This window comes from Miscanthus floridulus, chromosome 2 (genome assembly GCF_019320115.1).
Source record: "Miscanthus floridulus cultivar M001 chromosome 2, ASM1932011v1, whole genome shotgun sequence".
NCBI lineage: Eukaryota > Viridiplantae > Streptophyta > Magnoliopsida > Poales > Poaceae > Miscanthus > Miscanthus floridulus.
The window spans coordinates 31,310,598-31,332,275 of record NC_089581.1 but is presented as its reverse complement, the minus strand read 5'-3'; the positions used below and the strand labels follow the sequence as shown (position 1 = coordinate 31,332,275).

Genomic DNA, 21,678 nt, shown 5'->3' with positions numbered 1-21,678 from the left:
TCCTTTTATTTGGTATCAGAGCCTCGTGCTCCTTAAATTAGGCTCAACCGCCTAGAGCAAGATGTCCCACGGGGATAGACCCCCTCTCGTCTTTGAGGGAGATGATTTTCCTTATTAGAAAATTCGTATGGAGGTGTACCTAGAGGCTTTAGTTGTTGGAGTGCTTAGAGCCGCCTCACAAGGTTTCTCAACACTTAGGGATCCTGCTAACCTTCAAGGTGATGAGGTTCACTATGAGAAGTGGAATGCAAAGGCTAGAAACACTCTTTTTAGAGGCATTTGCAAGGATGTTTTTAACCATGTGCGGAACCACAAAGACGTCCATTTACTATGGTCGGACATTTGTGCGCTCTATGAGGGAACCAAGAGTGAGCGTGAGGAACGTTATCACCTTGTAATGAAGAGGCTTAATTCATTTGAAATGCTTCCTAGTGAAAGTGCTAATGAAATATATTCACGCTTGAATGTTCTTGGACTCACTCAAATGCAACCATCTGATGTTATGAGAAAGATCTTGAGTGTCCTTCCCATGGACAAGTATGGGCATATTGTGACAGAGCATCATCATGGTGATCTTTCCACCATTTTACCAACTCAAATATTACGGAAGATCAATGCACATGAGATATACATGCACATCACTCCACAAGATGGCTCTCTTCTACCAAGAAGAAAGATTTGACATTCAAGGCTAGCCAAGAGAAGAGGGGCAAAGCAAAAGTTGATAACGTTCCTCACGCTCACTCTTGGTTAGCCAAGAGGAGGTCAATGGGCTTGGACTCACTCAAATGCAACCATCTGATGTTGTGAGAAAGATCTTGAGTGTCCTTCCCATGGACAAGTATGGGCATATTGTGACAGAGCATCATCATGGTGATCTTTCCACCATTTTACCAACTCAAATATTACGGAAGATCAATGCACATGAGATGTACATGCACATCACTCCACAAGATGGCTCTCTTCTACCAAGAAGAAAGATTTGACATTCAAGGCTAGCCAAGAGAAGAGGGGCAAAGCAAAAGTTGATCACGATAGCTCAAGTGATGATGAGATTGATGATGCAAGCCTTGCTCCCATGGTGAGAAGAACCACCAAGATGCTCAAAAAGCTAAACAAGAATGGTATCAAGTTTGATGGCAAGAAGAAGAAATTCTTTACTAGTAGTAGAAGGAAGTCCATCTCCAAAATGGATTGCTACAATTGTGGAGATCTTGGTCATCTAGCCCATCAATGCCCCAAACCTAAGAAAGAGAAGTATAAGAAAACGTACAAGGACAAGAAAGATGACTCAAGTGATGATGATGATGATGAAAAGAAGTGGAACAAGCCATATAAGAAGAAAGATGGCAACAAGAAGGAATTTCACAAGAAGAAGAAGAATGGTAAGGCCTATATTATTGGTGATTGGCTCACGGACAATAAATCATCAAGTGGCTTATCTGATGGTGAAAGTGAAAATGAGAAGGAGAAGGTGGTCGCTCTTGTGATTGGCTCTTCACTATCTTCATCGACACCGCCGTCATCATCCTCTACACATCTATGCCTCATGGCCAAGGGTGAACGAAAGGTACAAAATAGTGATGATAGTAATGGTGATGACAATGCTAGTGATGATGAAAATGGTAGTGATAGTGATGAATAATTTGAATCACATTCTTATGATGATCTTATCAAATTGTTAAACCAATACACTAAAATCATTAGAAAGACGAGCAAAAAATGAGAAGCTAGAACTTAAGAATGACTCACTCTTAGCAAAGTATGACAACCAAAAAAGCTAGTGATGAGCTTAGAGAAGAAAATAAAATTGTGTCATCCAAACTCAAGGAGGTCAAAACTTCTAAAAGGGAGCTTAGAGAAAAACTTGATAAACTTGAGGAGATACACAATGAGCTCACCACTAGTTACAACTTCCTAAAAGAAGAGTACACCAATCTCAAGATTAACCATGATAATCTTGTTCTTTCTCATGAGTTATTGTTAAATGAGCTGCATGATGCTACTAACAATGTTGCTAAGATTGATATAGCTACATCATGTGATGACTTGATTGTTGAGAGCATTGAGCAAGGTTCTAGTAGCAAAGGCAAGAAGGTGGTTGAGTCCGACAACTATGATGATTATGTCAAGCTCAAGAATGAAAATGAAAAGCTAAAGAAGGATCTTGAAAAACTATCAACTGCAAACACAATAGTGATAGAGAATCTTGACAATGATCATGATATGGCTCTTGAGAATGAGATACTTAGAGAAGAGAACAAGAGACTCAAGATGGAGAAGAATCATGAACTTAGAGAAGAAAACATGAAACTCAAGTTGAAGAAAGAACATCTCAAGATTGGTTTGAGCAAGTTCACAAGAGGCCAATACCTCCAAAGTGAGCTACTTATGAACATCATGATGAAGATGGATAGAAGTCGTATTGGGTTCTTGGTGAATCAAGAGAAGAAAGCTCAAGCTCAATATCAATAACAATACAAGTCAAAGCCTAAGCCAAAGAGATGTTTTGAGTGTGGACAAGAAGGTCACTTTACTCATGAGTGTGAAACTCCACCACCACAACCCTTGACCAAGCATGCTCACTACATAATTAGAAAAGATTCTAGTGGAAAAATAAAAATCATGTTCTTAGGTCCACCCAATAAGAATAGGCCTAAGCAAATTTGGGTTACTAAGTCTCTAGTTGAGAAAGTGAAGGGTCCTCATCAAGTTTAGGCCCGTAAACAACAAGCTTGATCTCTTGTGTGTGTAGGTGAACTACAAGACTAGTGGAAGTTATTGGGTTATTGATAGTGGGTGCACTCAACATATGATCGGTGATTCTCGTATGTTCACCTCACTAGATGAAGAAGTAGATGGTCAAGAAAGGATTACTTTTGGTGACAATTCAAAGGGTAAAGTACAAGGGTTGGGCAAAGTTGCAATATCAAATGATCACTCAATATCAAATGTGCTATATGTTGCTTCTTTGAGTTTCAACTTGCTATCCATTGGTCAATTGTGTGATCTTGGCTTTCAATGTTCATTTACCGAGAAGGAAATGATTGTGTCTAAGAAAGATGATGATCAAGCTATATTCAAGGGCTTTAGATACAACAACCTATATCTAGTGGATTTCACCTCCAAAAATGCAAACTTGAAGACATGTTTATTCACCAAACTATCACTTGGATGGCTTTGGCATAGAAGACTTGCACATGTTGGGATGAGTTCACTCAAGAAGTTAAGGAAAAATAAATTGGTGAGAGGTTTGAAGGATGTGAAATTTGAGATGGACAAGCTTTGTAGTGCATGTCAAGCCGGCAAGCAAGTTGCAAACACTCATCCAACCAAAGCTTACATGTCAACAACAAGAATGTTAGAGCTTCTCCACGTAGATTTATTTGGACCAACAACTTACAAGAGTTTTGGAGGCAACCTCTATTATCTTGTAATAGTTGATAACTACTCTAGATACACTTGGGTGTTCTTCCTTCATGACAAGACCAAAGTGGCCACATGTTTCAAGAAGTATGCCAAGAGAGCACAAAATGAATTTGAAGTGAAGCTCAAAAAGATAAGAAGCGACAATGGAAAAGAATTTGACAACACAAACATTGAAGCATATTATGATGAAATTGGGATCAAGCATGAGGTCTCCGCAACCTATACTCTTTAATAAAATAGTGTAGTAGAGAGAAAGAGCTAGACACTAATCACCCTTACAAGAATAATGCTTGATGAGTACAATACACCTCAAGATCTGTGGGCATAAGTCATCAACGCCGCATGCTATGCATCCAACCGTCTATTTCTCCAAAAGTTTCTTGGCAAGACCCCTTATGAGTTGCTCAATATGAAGAAGCCGGACGTCTTATTTTTCTAGGTCTTTGGTTACAAATCCTACATCTACAAGAAGCAGCAACACATAGGAAAGTTCCAAAGACGTTGTGATATTGGTTTTCTTGTTGGTTACTCATCAAAGTCCAAAGCATATCGAGTATTTAATCATGCCACCGGCTTGGTTGAAGAAATATATGCTGTGGAATTTGATGCATCTAATGACTCCTAAGGAGCACATCAGAATCTTGATGATGTAGGTGATGAACCATTAAAGGAGGCCATGAATAACATTCCAGTTGGAGACATCAAGCCCAAAGATGATGAAGATGATGTCCAAGTGATTGATCCACCCTCTTCATCAAATGTGCCACAAGATGATAATAAAGATGGAAGAGTAGAAAATGAAGATACTCATGTCTCTCATGATTAAATGGTGGCATAAGCTCAAGATGTTGATACTCCACAACCTCCTCCTCAAGTGGTTGATAGAAGAAATTCTCCTATACTTCAAGCACATCCACAAGATCTCATCATAGGGAGTCCTTCAAAGGGTGTAATGACTTGCTCACAAAAACTTGTTTCCTTTATTGAATATCACTCGTTTGTTTCTTGCATTGATCCTATGAATGTAGAAGAAGCTCTCTGAGATCCGGATTAGATAAATGTCATGCATGAAGAATTGAACAACTTCACCCGCAATAAAGTTTGGACACTTGAAGAGCGACCACAAGATGCAAGAGTCATTGGAACAAAGTGGGTGTTCCGCAACAAGCAAGATGATCAAGGCATCGTTGTGAGGAACAAGACAAGGCTAGTTGCAAAGGGGTTCTCTCAAGTTGAAGGGTTGGATTTTGGAGAGACCTTTGCACCGGTTGCAAGACTTGAAGCCATTCATATCCGTCTTGCATATGCATCTCATCATGAAATGAAATTATATCAAATGGATGTTAAAAGTGTATTTTTAAATGGCTTCATAAATGAACTAGTCTATGTTGATCAACCTCCTAGGTTCGAAGATCCTAGATACCCTAATCATGTTTTTAGGTTGTCAAAGGTGCTATATGGGCTAAAGCAAGCCCCTAGAGCTTGGTATGAGCATCTTTAGGATTTTCTCATTGAAAAGGGCTTTACCATTGGGAAGGTCAACACTACACTATTCACCAAGAGGCTTGATGGAGAGATCTTTATTTATCAAGTATATGTTGATGATATCATATTTGGCTCATCAAATGAAAACTATTGCAAAGAGTTTGGTGAATTGATGTCAAAAGAGTTTGAGATGTCTTTGATTGGAGAGCTTGCATTCTTTCTTGGCTTTCAAGTCAAGCAAATGAGAGAAGGGATTTTCATCTCTCAAGAAAAATATACTAAGGATCTTCTCAAGAGGTTTAAAATGGATGAATATAAGCCAATCAAGACACCAATGCAATCTAATGGACATCTCGACCTAGATGAGGGAGGTAAATCGGTTGATCAAACTCTCTACCGTTCTATGATTGGTAGCTTGTTATATTTGATCGCATCTAGGCCCGACATCATGTTTAGTGTGTATATGTGTGCTATATTTCAAGCTAATCCTAAGGAGGCTCACTTGGTTGCCGTTAAAAGAATCCTTAGGTACCTCAAGCACACACCAAGTATTGGTCTTTGGTATCCCAAAAGAGTTAGATTCCAACTCGTTGGCTATTCTGATTCGGATTATGCCGGTTGCAAAATTGATAGAAAAAGCACATCTGGAGGGTGTCATTTGCATGGTAGATCACTAGTGTCTTGGACCTCTAAGAAGCAAAATAGTGTGGCCTTATCTATCGCCGAGGCGGAGTACATTGCCACGGGTGCTTGTTGTGCACAAATCCTTTACACGAAGCAAACTCTTCTAGACTATGGTGTAGTTCTAGAAAAGGTCCCTCTTTTGTGTGATAATGACAGCGCGGTAAAACTTGCTAATAACCCAGTTCAATACTCTTGCACCAAGCACATAGATATCCGTCATCACTTTCTTAGAGATCATGTTGCTAAAAATGATATATCACTAGAAGGTGTAAGGACCGATGATCAATTGGCGGATATCTTCACAAAACAGCTAGATGAGGCTACTTTTTGTCGGTTGAGTAATGAGCTCAATGTGCTTGACCTAAGTAACTTCACTAAAAAATGAGCTTGTGTTGTCCCTTGCATTGCATTGTAATATAAAACATGTTTAATTTTTAGTAATGCACTTAGGGCTTGTCTAACATGGTTAAGATAACCGCCGAAAAGCGTATAAAAAAGCTTAACCTTGGATCAAACTTGACAAGCAACTAGATTTTCTTTCAAGTATTGCATTACATATGCATGTGTGTTGGTTTGTCGTTTCTTTTTGGTTATCTTTTGAGCTTCTGTTGTGTTCGTCAATAAATAGGGAGAGCATTTGAAGATCCTATTGGTTATAAACCCTATTGAGTTGCCACATGTTGCTCCTTGACTCTCTTGTTGCCTATTTTTCAAGAAAGATCTATAGCCGAAGGCAAATTATTTTAAAAAATTTGAGGGTTTGAGAGAGGTGTCTCATATCTGTCCTAATTGGTGTTTATTTGGGTCTTATTGGAGTTAGGACTTGTTTGGGAGAAAGCGTCGCGAAGAAAGGAGGATAACTGCAGCTGAAGAGGGATTGGATGCAGGGACCAGACTCACTCTTTGCAGCGTCTGGTCATTACATCAGGAGGAGATGCAGTTGCTGAAGAAAGACTAGATGATGAACAGTGTTCCACATGTGTCTGGTGACAACTTGAATCCGTGTCCGGTCAGCGTGAAAGGTCCTAATGGTTAGAGGGGGGTGGATAGCCTATTAAAAATTTCTACAACAACACTAAAACAAATGATTAGTCAATAAGATGGCAAAGCGAATTTTGCGCTAGCACTATACTTGGGGTTGCAAGCCACCTACCCAATTTTATTTTCTATGATCTCTAGTATATCACAACACAGCTATGTCACTAATATACACCTAGGTGATCAACCTAGTGAGAGTAATACAATTAAATGATACACTTCTAGTCTTAACTACCACTAGCTCTATCCAAGTGAATGTATAATGAGATACAAGAGAGTGGTAAAGAGGTATACCACCGTGGCAAGTGACCAATGAGTGAATACCAATGAATACCAAGGAGACAATCAAGACACAATGATTTTTTCTCTGAGGTTCACTTGCTTGCCGGCAAGCTAGTCCCTGTTGTGGCGATTCACTCACTTGGAGGTTCACATGCTAATTGTCATCACATGCCAAGCCCTCAATAGGGTGCCTCACAACCAACACAAGATGAGGATCACACAAGCCATAAGAAATTTACTAGAGTACCTTTTGGCTCTCCGCTGGGGAAAGATCAAGAACCCCTCACAATCACCATGATCGGAGCTAGAGACAATCACCAACCTCCGCTCGATGATCCTTGCTGCTCCAAGCCATCTAGGTGGTGGCAACCACCAAGAGTAACAAGCCAAACCCACAGCGAAACACGAATACCAAGTGCCTCTAGATGCAAACACTCAAGCAATGCACTTGGATTATCTCCCAATCTCACAAAGATGATGAATCAAATATGGAGATGAGTGGGAGGGCTTTGGCTAAGCTCACAAGGTTGCTATGTCAATGCAAATGGCCAAGAGAGTGAGCTAGAGCCAGCCAAACAATATTTATAGACACCCCAAACAATAGAGCCGTTGGCTCAATTATTGGGCTGACCGCGGGACGACCGGACGCGCAGGTTGTGTGCACCGGACACGTCCGGTCGCTGCGTCCGATCGCAGCCTGACCACCATGTGTCCCTTTCAAATTGTTTTAACCATTGGCACCCAATGGCTATCTCTGCGCACAGTAATACTATGTGATCGGACGCGTTGTTAGAAAACAACCGGACCCGGGAGACGCAGTGTCAAGTCGAGTCTAGAGAGCTCCCAGAGCCGCTCTAGGATGACCAGACACGTCCGGTCACACCGGACCAGACACTCCCAACGTCCAATGAATTATTGCGCTGGAAACCAGAGACTTGCTGGTTCACACCAGACGCGTCCGGTCGCTCTCTACAATCCTACATCGGGCTATATCACTTTGACCTGATGCTGAACAGTAACTCGTCAGCGTCCGATCACTCCCCTAAGCCAGAGCCCTTTCACTTTCACTTAGTCGCTCACCTCGGGTCCAAATATCGGACACGTCCGGTCCTAATTCCAGATGTGTTGGGTCACTTCTGTCTGACTACCCCAAGACTGGATAAAATACCAGACGCGTCTGATCCCAATTTCGGACGTGTCCGATCACTCTGTGACCAGCGTGACTAACTCCTTTTCAACTCTATCTTCTTTATCCTTGCTCAAATGTGCCAACCACTAAGTGTATCACCTTGTGCACATGTGTTAGAATATTTTCACAAATGTTTTCAAGGGTGTTAGCACTTCACTGGATCCTAAATGCATATGCAATGAGTTAGAGCATCTAGTGGCACTTTAATAACCGCATTTCAATACGAGTTTCACCCCTCTTAATAGTACAACTATCAATCCTAAATGTGATCACACTCACTAAGTATCTCGATCACCAAAATGAAAAAGCTCCTATCAAGTTTCACCTTTGCCTTAAGCTTTTTGTTTTTCTCTTTCTTCTTTTCCAAGTCCAAGCATTTGATCATCACCATGCCATCACCATCATCATGATTTTCACCATTGCTTCATCACTTGGAGTAGTGCTACCTATCTCATAATCACTTTGATAAACTAGGTTAGCACTTAGGGTTTCATCAATTCACCAAAACCAAACTAGAGCTTTCAATCTCCCCCTTTTTGGTAATTGATGACAACCCTTTCACAAAGATATGAATTGAAATTCATTTGAATCCATGTTGCTTGCCCAAGCATATTTACCATGTGTAAAAGGATATGAACAAGTTTTATGAATCCTAAATGGTAGCAATTGCTTCCCCTATATATGTGCTAAGAGTTTGGATTGTAGCTTGCACATATGCTTAGATAGGAAATATAGGAGACAATGTCTACCAAATGATGCTAAGGTATAAGAGATGGACCTTTGAAGCATGATACCAATCGGAGTGCACCAATATACCATCCTTAGCACCATTAGTAACTAGATATACACAAAAAAACTAGAATACCCCATGAGAACAACATTAGAAGCAAGGGTCTAGTTTCCATAAAATAAACATAAGTCTAGTTTCTTAACCTATGCATGCTAGTTTTTCATTTCATCATTCAATCCTATAACTAGCATATACCACGCAAGCATAAATATTGAAATTTAAAACTTGTGCCATGCAAGCAAACATATGAAATGCACATTCAAATGCATCCACCAAGTTTATGAGCTTGTTCCCCCTACTTGTGTGCTCAAAATTTTAATTGATCCCTTACTTTGTCATATCTCTCCTCCTATGTCAATTTCTCCCCCTTTGTTATCTTTTCACTATCTTTGTACACTATTTCTCCCCCTTTGTCATCAATGACCTTAAAGGTTTAATTTCAAATAGGTTGAGATTATCAATGTCAATCAATGGGATGAGGATCATTTCCCAAATTTGGTCCAATCTAGATCACTTGCCAAAGATATTTAACTCGGTTTGATCCAAGGACAAGCTTCTTCACACCTTCAAATAAGGGTTATCTTGTACCATGTTGAGTTAAACACTTATAGCTCATTTTTAGATCAAACACTAGGTTTACAAGCCCACAAATATGTCATATGCTACCACTAGACCAAATTAAGCATAGAAGTAATAGTGGTACCATACAAACATCAAAATCATTTGATTTTCATGAATGAGCCTATTAAATGTGAAAATGACCAGATGCACTAAACATGTCCTTAGCAAGGATGTATAACATGCCAATTAACTTTTACCTTGGATTGCTCGAAGGAGAGGCATGTCATATAAGTGGGGAGGTGCATCAACACATATTTGAGAAATCCAACATGTTCAACTCATTTCTTAGCTTGCAAAACCTTTTCTCATCTAATGGCTTGGTGAATATATCGGCAAGTTGATCTTCGGTGCCTACACTCTCAATGCAAATGTCCCCTTTTTGTTGGTGATCTCTTATGAAATGGTGGTGGACATCAATGTGCTTTGTTCTTGCATGTTGAACCGGATTGTTGGTTAACTTGATTGCACTCTCATTGTCACATAGCAATGGCACTTTCTTGAACTTGATTTCAAAGTCATTCAAGGTGGCCATCATCCAAAGTATTTGTGCACAACAACTACCAGCGGATATGTATTCGGCTTTGGTGGTTGATAATGCAACACTATTTTGCTTCTTTGATGACCATGAAACAAGTGATCTTCCCAACAATTGACATGTGCCTGAGGTGCTCTTCCTTTCAACCTTGCATCCCACATAATCCGAGTTAGAGTAACCAACTAGCTCAAACTTTGCTCTTTTAGGATACCACAAATCAACATTTTGTGTATGCTTCAAGTACCTCAATATTCTCTTTGTAGCCTTCAAATGACTTTCTCTTGATGCGGTCACATAGAGTAGGCTTCCAATCATAGAGCAATACAATTTTTGATCCACCATATCGCCACTTGCATTACTATCCAAGTTGCCATTTGTTCCCATTGGTGTACTAATGGCTTTGCTATCACTCATGTCAAACTTCTTGAGCATGTCTTTGATGTACTTACCTTGACTCACAAATGTACCATTCTTAAATTGCTTGATTTGAAGACCAAGGAAGTAACTTAACTCTCCAATCATGGACATTTCAAACTCATTAGCCATCATCTTTCCAAACTTTTCACAAAAGTCTTGATTGGTTGATCCAAATATGATGTCATCAACATAGATTTGCAACACAAATAAATCTTTGCCAATCTTCTTGGTGAAAAGAGTGGTGTCAACCTTACCCATCATGAACCCTTTAGAGAGTAGGAAGTCCCTCAATCTCTCATACCATGATCTAGGTGCTTGCTTCAAGCCATACAATGCCTTCTTTAACTTGTACATATGGTCGGGTTTCTTGTCATCTTCAAAACTGGGAGGTTGCTCAACATATATGAAAGGATCAAGATGCCCAAGAGGGGGGTGAATTGGGCTAATTCTAAATTTTTGCAATAATTAAGCCTTACACTTAGCCCATTTCACCCCTGGTGTCTAGAATGTGTTTCTATTGTTCTCCCGCACAAAAGTTTTGCACCCTAGGTTCCAATCCTACTCTAGCATGGCAATTCTAGGAATGTAAAGACATGAAATGAATTGCTCAAATGTAAATGCTCAAAATAAAGAGAGGGAAATGAACACGGCGATGTTTTCCTGAGGTATCAGAGAGTCACCACTCCCCACTAGTCCTCGTTGGAGCACCCACGCAAGGGTGTAGCTCCCCCTTGATCCGCACAAGGATCAAGTGCTCTCTATGGGCTGATTCTTTGACACTCCGTCATGGTGAATTGCCCACAACCGCTCACAAAATGACTTGGGTCATCCACAAGCTACGCCGGATGATCACCAAGCTCCCAATCACCACCGAGCCATCTAGGTGATGGTGATCACCAAGAGTAACAAGCACAAACTCTCACTTGACCAAGACAAGCCTAATGAGTAAGGTGGATGCACACTTGCTACTCCCTATGCACTAATGAGGTCCTTAATCTTGGATTATCAAATCTCAATCACCCCACTAGGCTCTTGCTCTCCCTTGCACTCCAAAGGTGTTTCTCAGCTAAACAAATGGGCAAGAGACCTCAAATGGACAAGTGGGATATGTATTTATACCCCCATTGAAAACATAACGATTTAGGTCTAACTCAGCAAGTATTGGGATGACCAGACACCCGGTCAAGGTGATCGGACGCACCAGTCAGTGTAATACGCCAGCATTTCAGAAAGAGCCATTTGCTTTGATCGGACTCTGGCCTGCATCCGGTCAGCACTCACCGAACGCGTCCGGTCATCAAAAACCCTCTCTAGAACCTTACTGATGTTGACCAGACACTGGCACCTAGAGTCCGGTCATTTCTCTATTCAATGTCTGGTCCGTGGTCAACAACCTATCCACGCTGCTACAGATACGGCTAGCGTCGCGTCCAGTGAGCACTGGTATCCAGCGTCCGGTCGCACTCTGACTGCTGCTGTCGATCAAATGAACTGACCGAACTCTCCAAGCTGCATCTGGTCACATCCAAACCAGCGTCCGGTCAGTCATTCGACTCTCCATTTACTTCCAATTCAAAATTCTTTGTGAATGAAGTTGACTTCTATCGATCTTAGGGCTATTCCTGAGCTACCTAGTGCTAAGTTTGACAAGTGTGCATCACACCTATTCCATTAGACTCACCTAGGTTAAGCTACTAGTCTATACCCTCCTTAATAGTACGGCCAAAGGAAAAACAAAGTCCTAAACTACTCTAAGTGTCTCTCTAATACCAAATGACACTTAGAACTAGTCCGTCCTTAACCTTGTCATCCATCCTTTGAAAACCAAAATGATTTCCATCAACAGGGGCATGACAACCATAATTGCCTAATCAATTTCCATTACCATGACCTAACTCAAATTGTCTCTGCAAAACACACATTAGTCATAGTAATATTGTGTCGTCATTAATCACCGAAACCCAACTGGGGGCCTAGATGCTTTCAATCTCCCCTTTTTTGGTGATTGATGACAACACAACCTCGAGTATATAAAAGAGATGAGTGAGGTTTTCAACATGCTTAGTTCACATAAGCTTTTGATAATAAGAACAAAAGGATTAGACATGCTTATATGACCCAAGCCAATATGGTGTACTCAAAAGATATGAATTAAGTATGAGTACATGAAGTAAAGCTCATTTGAATTGGAGTAAAACGTGGAAGCAAAACCAATGAGCATAACCAAGTGACATGACATATATAAAACAATGTAGAGAGCACACATGTCACATAAGTCTCACCCTCACATGTATATAATACAATGCATGAGAGTAAATGTGAATGCACGGAGTATCACAAACGAAAAGACCAAAACAATCGAGTCCATCTTACACGCTCCCCCTAAATCTAACATACTCGGTCCCTCTCCCCCTTTGGTGTCAAGCACCAAAACCTAATGGTCAGATGGCAGGACAGGAGCAGTCGAGTTGGGTGTTGAGGTGGGATGAGAGATCTAGAACTAAGCTACATCATCCTCTGACCCTGAACTTTGAGGGGTCTGACCCTCTATAGCTAGAAGTGAAGGTGAAGCGGTCTGGGTCTGGTCAGTAACTGGCGCAACTTATGACTCTATAGGTGTCACTGTAGGAAGGGGAGCCACATCTGTCGCTTTCACTGTCGCTGAAGCCTTAAGTGTATGAGTGACTATCTGAGGTGGCTCGAATGATGCAACAGACGACAGAATCATCTCGGTAGTCCTAGTAACTGGAGCAGCTATGGTAGGGATAGAGACTCAGAACACTAGAGGTGTAGGCTGCCCTGTAAGCTCACTAAAGGCAGTGTCGAGACTCCTAGAGACTGGGGTGTCCATCACTAATGTCGAAGAAGTTTGAGTCGGAGTGAAGCCCATAACAATAGGGGTAAAGTGCAGACCTTGAGCTATCCCTGGTGAAGCAAACCACTGAGACAACTGCTCTATAGGTGAGGCAAACTGAGGAGCTGGCTATCTCGGACTCGGAAGCCCACTGGGCTGTACAACTAGAGTCACTAGAGGGGTGGTGGCAGGCTGGCCTATCTAAAATGTAGACTACTGAGGATCAACCCCAATAGCAGTGAATACATGCTGCATAAAGCTGAGTAACTGCTACTAAATCATAAGCTGCTACTGCTGCATGGCCTGCTGCTACCGCTGAAACTCATCCTATCATGCCTAAACTTGAGCAAGTGCAGCTATGGTCTCCTATGTCTGGCATGCCTGGTCCTACCTCATCCACTTAAGTATAGCTAGGAGTGTTGGGTCGGTCTACAATGGCTATGGTAGAGCTAAGCTGAAGCCACTAGCCTCTTTGTCGTGTGGATGAGGTGCCATCTGTGGAATCGACTGATAGTCATCGTCTGAGCTATCACTCAGGTCACTTTCGACCTCATCTTCCTATTGTGCATCAAGTTGCTCCTCCTCTGTCTTTGCGATGCCCCTGATGATATCATCCTACTGAGCTGCTATCTCTGGTACCTCTGGGTGATGACTCGGCTAGCGAGGTGTCCTCGCACAACTATGACATAGCATCTGGCTCATGTTATACTGTGGAAACACAGTAGTCGCACCTGTCCACTCTGCCATTGTCTCCGGGGACTTATGTGGAACTGCCTTTCGGAGTAAGAAGGTGATCCAATGAGCATAAGGCAGCTAATGGTGACCTCTGAAGCCCTCTGCTAGTGTGTCCTCCATCTCTAAAAGCATCACATCCCAAATATCAAAGACAGTCTGAGACACCAGGTAATGCACTAGCCATAGCTGAATTCGAGTCAGGCCCTTGTGGTAGCCCATCCTCGAAAGCAGAGTCCTCCTCATAATAGCATCAAGGAGCCGAGCTGTAGGTGTAAGGTCACGTGGTGTCCTGCTCGACCCCATGCCAAATGACTATGTGAAGCAAGGTCTGACAAGATCTATAGGTGGCACAAGTCCGCCGTAAGGGCGTCTTGGAGGCTCTATCTGTCCATAGCATGCCTCATGAAGACGAATAGATGACTCTAGAATCCTTAGTATCTCTCTAACCCTCGAGCTCTAGAGCCTATAGTCATGCCCTTAGAAAGCAAAATGAATAAACATGTGTCTCGGTTCAATCCACAAGGAGGAGTAGAACTCACGGACCCAAGATGGAACATACTGACCAGTCCGTCTAAGGAGATCTGACAAGCCTGTAGATAAGTGAGGTGAGGATGGATCTGCTTGCCTGCAGCTGCAACTAGAGACTCCAAGGAGCAGACTCGCTGAGATCTAAAGGCAACACCGTTGTTGAGATATGCACTATAGAAGTCCTCCAGCAACATAGTGTAGAAGTGCTCTGAGGCACGCTCATCCCGCCTTGGCGGAAACCAATCCTCAAACTATATGAACCGTAGTTGCTGCACCTGTCTGGCTATGGCTACCCTGAGGTCAATGTGAACAACCAGAGGTGGACCCTGTGGTCTAGGAGGTGGATGAGAGCCATGTCTCTATGTCTGAGGCCTTGGTGATACATGAGTGCGTGTGCAACTAGAGCATCAAAGCTATGGCTATGTTGCCTGCTCTGTCTCCTCAACCTACTCTCCCTATTGAGCATCCTCTATCTGCTCTACCGACTGTGTCTGCTGCTCAGTCACCCCTTGAGTCTGACTCTGCTCTAAAGAGACATGCCGTCCTCCAAGCATGATGGTCCCAGGTGGACTACCAAGACTAGCCTCAATCCTCTCGACAGCAGCCCTTTGAGCCGGTGACAACTGATCACCTATATGAATGCCACTGCTAGATCCACCTTTCTTGGCTCGCTCTATGGTGGCTACCACTGCTGCTGCTCTCTCTGCCTCAACATAATCTCTCTTGCACTTTTTCTTTGTAGTCTTTTTCACCTTTCCTTTTTGCTGAGCAGTCAGTCAAGGCAGAGGTGTTGGATCCTCATCGCCGGGACCACCCCCGACATTTTTGCAACGTGCCATCTCTGAAGCTGACAAGAATCATTACCACTGACAAGAAACAACTGCCAACTGACACTCATGAGGCTTGACCTTAATCTATACTCGCAGGCTTGGCCCTGAGTAAATCTGCCAACTGCCTAACTGCTAAGCAGACTCACTACCCAAACTGACTGCACGATAGAATAGGAGATATATATATAAGCAACTTTATATACTAGGGAAGTGAATGACCTAATGGAAAGCAAGTAGTAGGAAAGTAATGAGTGAATATGGCTTGCTACCTTAGAATAATCCTGAGACGTGCGAAGGGATAAGTTGTTGATCATACGGACACCACATGGGAACGACAATAGCACTGCAAGGTCATATGGCCGAGACAGGAATTAGAATTGAAATCAAGGCCGGTTGAGACGATTCATCATACACGTGGTAGGCAATGGAGATGGCTTACCATTGGGGCTAGCGTTAGGTGACACAAAGCAGTGCGACGACTGAGGAGGCGCGGCGCTGGGAAACCATCGGTGCGAGAGGATGGCAACACGATGACATGGTGGTGCGTGAGCACGCAGTGGTGGGTGAGGATGGCTACATAGGAGAGACATGTGCGGTGGCATGGTGGCGTGATGTAGGTGGCGCGGGTGCGCGGGCTACACGACGGTGGGGACATGGCGGCAGAGGTGCAGGCATAGGCGTGGCGACGAGGTGAAATAAATGAGGCCTCCCGTGATAGTTACAGAAGAAATGGAACTAATCCACATGAGTTGAAGCGACCAGACTCATCGGTGAAAATGACCGGACATAGAAAACTAGAGTCCGGTTGAGTATAGAGAGGTCCAGAAATGCCCAAATGGTGATCGGACGCGTCCGATGCACTGTGACCGGACGTAGCTTTGAGTCCAATCCTTTTTGTTTAACTTCCTCGTGTTGACCGGACGCAGATTCAACTTCACACCTAACGCGCGTGAAAGACTGTTCATATTTTGGTCTTTCTTTGAACAACTGTATCTCCTCCTGATGTACTGACCGGACGCTACAACAGGTGAGTCTAGTCCCTGTGTCCAGTCCCTCTTCAACTGCAGATACTCCTCTTTTCTTCGTGACGCTCTCTCCCAATCAAGTCCCAAACTTCAATAAGACCCAAATAAACACCAATTAGGATTGATATGAGAGACCTCTCTCAAACCCTCAAGTTTTTCTAAATAATTTGCCTTTAGCTATAATTCATTTTAATAAAATAGGCAACAAAAGGGGCGAGGAGCACTATGTGACCACACAAGAGGGTTTTATGACCAATAGGAGCTTCAAATGCTCTTCCTATTTGTGGATAAACACAGCGGGTGCTCAAAAGATAACCGAAAAGAAATGACAAAGCAACACACATGCACATGCAATGCAATACTTGAAAGTAAGTCTAGTTGCTTGTCAAGTTTGTTCCAAGGTTAAGCTTCTTCACACGCTTTTTGGTGGTTATATTAACCATGTTAGACAAGCCCTAAGTGCATTACTGAAAATTAAACATGTTTTATATTACAATGCAATGCAAGGGACAACACAAGCTCATTTTTAGTGAAGTTACTAAAGTCAAGCACATTTAGCTCATTCCTCAACCGACAAAATGTAGCCTCATCTAGCGGTTTAGTGAAGATATCTGCCAATTGATCCTCGGTCCTTACACCTAGTGATATATCATTTTTAGCAACATGATCTCTAAGAAAATGATGGCGGATATCTATGTGCTTGGTGCGAGAGTGTTGAACCAGATTATTAGCAAGCTATACCATGATCTCATTGTCACACAAGAGAGGTACCTTTTCTAGAACTACACCATAGTCTAGAAGAGTTTGCTTCATGTAAAAAATTTGTGCACAACAAGCACCCGTGGCAATGTACTCCGCCTCAGCGGTGGACAATGCCACACTATTTTGCTTCTTGGATGTCCAAGACACTAGTGATCTACCAAGCAAATGGCACCCTCTGGATGTGCTTTTTCTATCAATTTTGCAACCAACATAATCTGAATCGGAATAGCCAACTAGTTGGAATCTAGCTCCTTTGGGATACCAAAGACCAATGCTTGGTGTGTGCTTAAGGTATCTAAGGATTCTTTTAATAGCAACCATGTGAGCCTCCTTAGGATTAGCTTGAAATCTAGCACACACACACTAAACATGATGTCGGGCCTAGATGTGGTCAAATATAATAAACTATCAATCATAGAACGATAGAGAGTTTGATCAACCGATTTACCTCCCTCATCTAGGTCGAGATGTCCATTAGATGGCATTGGTGTCTTGATTGGCTTACATTCAGCTATTTTGAACCTCTTGAGAAGGTCCTTGGTATATTTTTCTTGAGAGATGAAAATCCCCTCTCTCATTTGCTTGACTTGAAAACCAAGAAAGAATGTAAGCTCTCCAATCATAGACATCTCGAACTCCTTTGACATCAATTCACCAAACTCTTTGCAATAGTCTTCATTTGATGAGCCAAATATGATATCATCAACATATACTTGACAAATAAAGATCTCTCCATCAAGCTTTTTGGTGAATAGTGTGGTATCGACCTTCCCAATGCTGAATCCCTTCTCAATGAGAAAATCCCGAAGGTGCTCATACCAAGCTCTTGGTGCTTTCTTAAGCCCATATATCGCCTTGGACAACGAATGGCTTCAAGTCTTGCAACTGGTGCAAAGGTCTCTTCAAAATCCAACCCTTCAACTTGGGAGAACCCCTTCGCAACTAGCATTGCCTTGTTCCTAACAATGATGCCTTGATCATCTTGTTTGTTGCGGAACACCCACTTTGTTCCAATGACTCTTGCATCTAGTGGTCGCTCTTCAAGTGTCCAAACTTCATAATTTGGGTGAAGTTGTTCAACTCTTCATGCATGACATTTATCCAATCCGGATCTTGAAGAGCTTCTTCTACATTTTAGGCTCAATACAAGAGACAAATTAGTGATGTTCAATAAATGAAGCAAGTTTTTTAGAGTGAGTCATTACACCCTTTGAAGGACTCTCTATGATGAGATCTTGTGGATGTGGTTGTAGTAGGGGTGAATTTCTTCTATCAACCACTTGAGGGGGAGGTTGTGGAGCATCAACATCTTGAGCTTGTGCCACCATTTGATCATGGGAGACATAAGTATCTTCATTTTCTACTCTCCCATCTTTATCATGATCTTGTGGTAAATTTGATGAAGAAGGTGGATCAATCACTTGTACATAATCTTTATCATCTTTGGGCTTGATGTCTCCAACTGGAATGTTCTTCATGGCCTCCCTCAATGGTTCATCACCTACATCCTCAAGATTCTCATGTGCTCCTTGGGAGCCATTAGATTCATCAAATTCCACATCATATGTTTCTTCAACCAAGCCAGTGGCATGATTAAATACTCGATATGCTTTGGACTTTGATGAGTAACCAACAAGAAAACTAATATCACAACATCTTTGGAACTTCCCTAGGTGTTGCCGCTTCTTGTAGATGTAGCATTTGCAACCAAACACCTAGAAGAATGATACGTTCGGCTTCTTCCCATTGAGCAACTCATAAGGGGTCTTGCCATGAAACTTTTGAAGAAATAGATGATTGGATGCATAACATGCAGTGTTGATAGCTTCCGCCCATAGAGCTTTGGGTGTATTATACTCATCAAGCATTGTTCTTGCAAGGGTGATAAGTGTCCGGTTCTTTCTCTCTACTACACCATTTTGTTGAGGAGTGTATGTTACGGAGACCTCATGCTTGATCCCTACTTCATCACAATATGCTTTAATGTTTGTGTTGTCAAATTCTTTTCCATTATCACTTCTTATCTTCTTGAGCTTCACTTTAAATTCATTTTGTGCTCTCTTGGCAAACTTCTTTAAACATGCAGTCACTTCGGTCTTGTCATGAAGGAAGAACACCCAAGTATATCTAGAGTAGTCATCAACTATCACAAGACAATAGAAATTTCCTCCCAAACTCTTGTAAGTTGTTGGTCCAAATAGATCCATGTGAAGAAGCTCTAGCACTCTTATTATTGACATGTAAGCTTTTGTTGGATGAGTGTTTGCAACTTGCTTGCCGGCTTGACATGCACTACAAAGCTTGTCCATCTCAAATTTCACATCCTTCAAACCTCTCACCAATTTATTTTTCCTTAACTTCTTGAGTGAACTCATCCCAACATGTGCAAGTCTTCTATGCCAAAGCCATCCAAGTGATATTTGGTGAATAAACATGTCTTCAAGTTTGCATTTTCAGAGGTGAAATCCACTAGATATAGGTTGTTGTATCTAAAGCCCTTGAATATAGCTTGATCATCATCTTTCTTAGACACAATCAATTCCTTCTCGGTAAATGAACATTGAAAGCCAAGATCACACAATTGACCAACGGATAGCAAGTTGAAACTCAAAGAAGCAACATATATCACATTTGATATTGAGTGATCATTTGATATTGCAACTTTGCCCAATCCTTGAACTTTGCCCTTTGAATTATCACCAAATGTAATCCTTTCTTGACTATCTACTTCTTCATCTAGTGAGGTGAACATACGAGGATCACCAGTCATATGTTGAGTGCAACCACTATCGATAACCCAATGACTTCCACCGGTCTTGTAGTTCACCTACACACAAGATATCAAGCTTGTTGTTTAGAGACCCAAACTTGATGAGGGCCCTTTACTTTCTCAACTAGTGACTTTGCAACCCAAATTTGCTTAGGCCTATTCTTGTTGGGTGGACCTAAGAACATGACTTTCATTTTCCCACTAGAATCCTTTCTAAGCATGTAGTGAGCATTGAAGGCAAAGGGTCTAGCATGCTTGGGCAAGGGTTGTGGTGGTGGAGTTTGACACTCATGAGCAAAGTGACCTTCTTGTCCACACTCAAAACATTTCTTTGGCTTAGGCTTTGACTTGTATTGTTGTTGATGTTGAGCTTGAGCTTTCTTCTCTTGATCTGCCAAGTACCCAATACCACTTCTATCCATCTTTATCATGGTGTTCATGAGTAGCTCACTTTGGAGATATTGGCCTCTTGTGAACTTGCTCAAACCGGTCTTGAGATGTTCTTTCTCCAACTTGACCTTCTTGTTTTCTTCTCTAAGTTCATCATGATTTTTCTCCATCTTAAGTCTCTTGTTCTCTTCTTTAAGCATCTCATTCTCAAGAGCTATATCATAATCATTGTCAAGATTCTCTATCACAATTGTGTTGGTGGTTGATAGCTTTTCAAGATCTTTCTTGAGCTTTTCATTCTTATTCTTGAGCTTGACATAATCATCATAGTTGTCGGACTCAACCACTTTCTTGCCTTTGCTACTAGAACCTTGCTCAATGCTCTCAACAATCAAGTCATCACATGATGTAGCTATATCAATCTTAACAATATTGTTAGTAGCATCATGTGGCTCATTGAATAATAACTCATGAGAAAGAACAAGATTGTCATGATTAATCTTGAGTTTGGTGTACTCTTCTTTTAGCAAATTGTAACTAGTGGTGAGCTCATTATGTATCCCCTCAAGTTTATCATGTTTTTCTCTAAGCTCCTTTTTAGAGGATTTGAGCTCCTTGAGTTTGGATGACACAATTTTATTTTCTTCTCTAAGCTCAACACTAGCTTTTTCGGCTGTCATACTTTACTCAGAGTGAGTCCTTCTCAAGTTCTAGCTTTTCATTTTTAGCTCTTGTCTTTCTAATGATTTTAGTGTATTGGTTTAGCAACTTGACAAGATCATCATAAGAAGGTGATTCAAATTCTTCATCACTATCACTACCACTTTCATCATTGATAGCATTATCATCAACACTACTATCATTACCATTTTGTACCTTTTGTTTACCCTTGGCCATAAGACATAGGTGTGTAGAGGATAATGGCGGCGGTGTTAGTGAAGATAGTGAAGAATCAATCACAAGAGCGGCCACCTTCTCCTTCTCATTCTCACTTTCATCATCGGATGAGCCACTTGATGATTCAATGTCCGTGAGCCAATCACCAACAATATATGCCTTGCCATTCTTCTTCTTCTTATGAAATTCCTTCTTCTTGCCATCCATCTTCTTGTATGGCTTGTTCTTCTTCTTCTCATCATCATTTTCATCACTTGAGTCATCTTTCTTGCCCTTGTACTTCTTCTTGTACTTGTCTTTCTTAGGTTTAGGGAATTGATGAGCTAGATGACCAAGTTCTCCACAAATATAGCAATCCATTTTGGAGATGGGCTTCCTTCTATTACTAGTGAAGAATTTCTTCTTCTCGTCATCTGT

At 41.7% G+C, this 21,678-nt stretch overlaps 1 protein-coding gene across 1 annotated transcript; it reads left to right on the top strand.

Annotated features, from left to right (window-relative positions):
* The first annotated feature begins 1,189 nt into the window (after positions 1-1,189).
* Positions 1,190-1,645, top strand: LOC136536293 (uncharacterized). Its single transcript, XM_066528638.1, has one exon. It carries the CDS (start codon positions 1,190-1,192, stop codon positions 1,643-1,645), a length of 456 nt encoding a protein of 151 aa, XP_066384735.1.
* Positions 1,646-21,678: the final 20,033 nt, after the last annotated feature.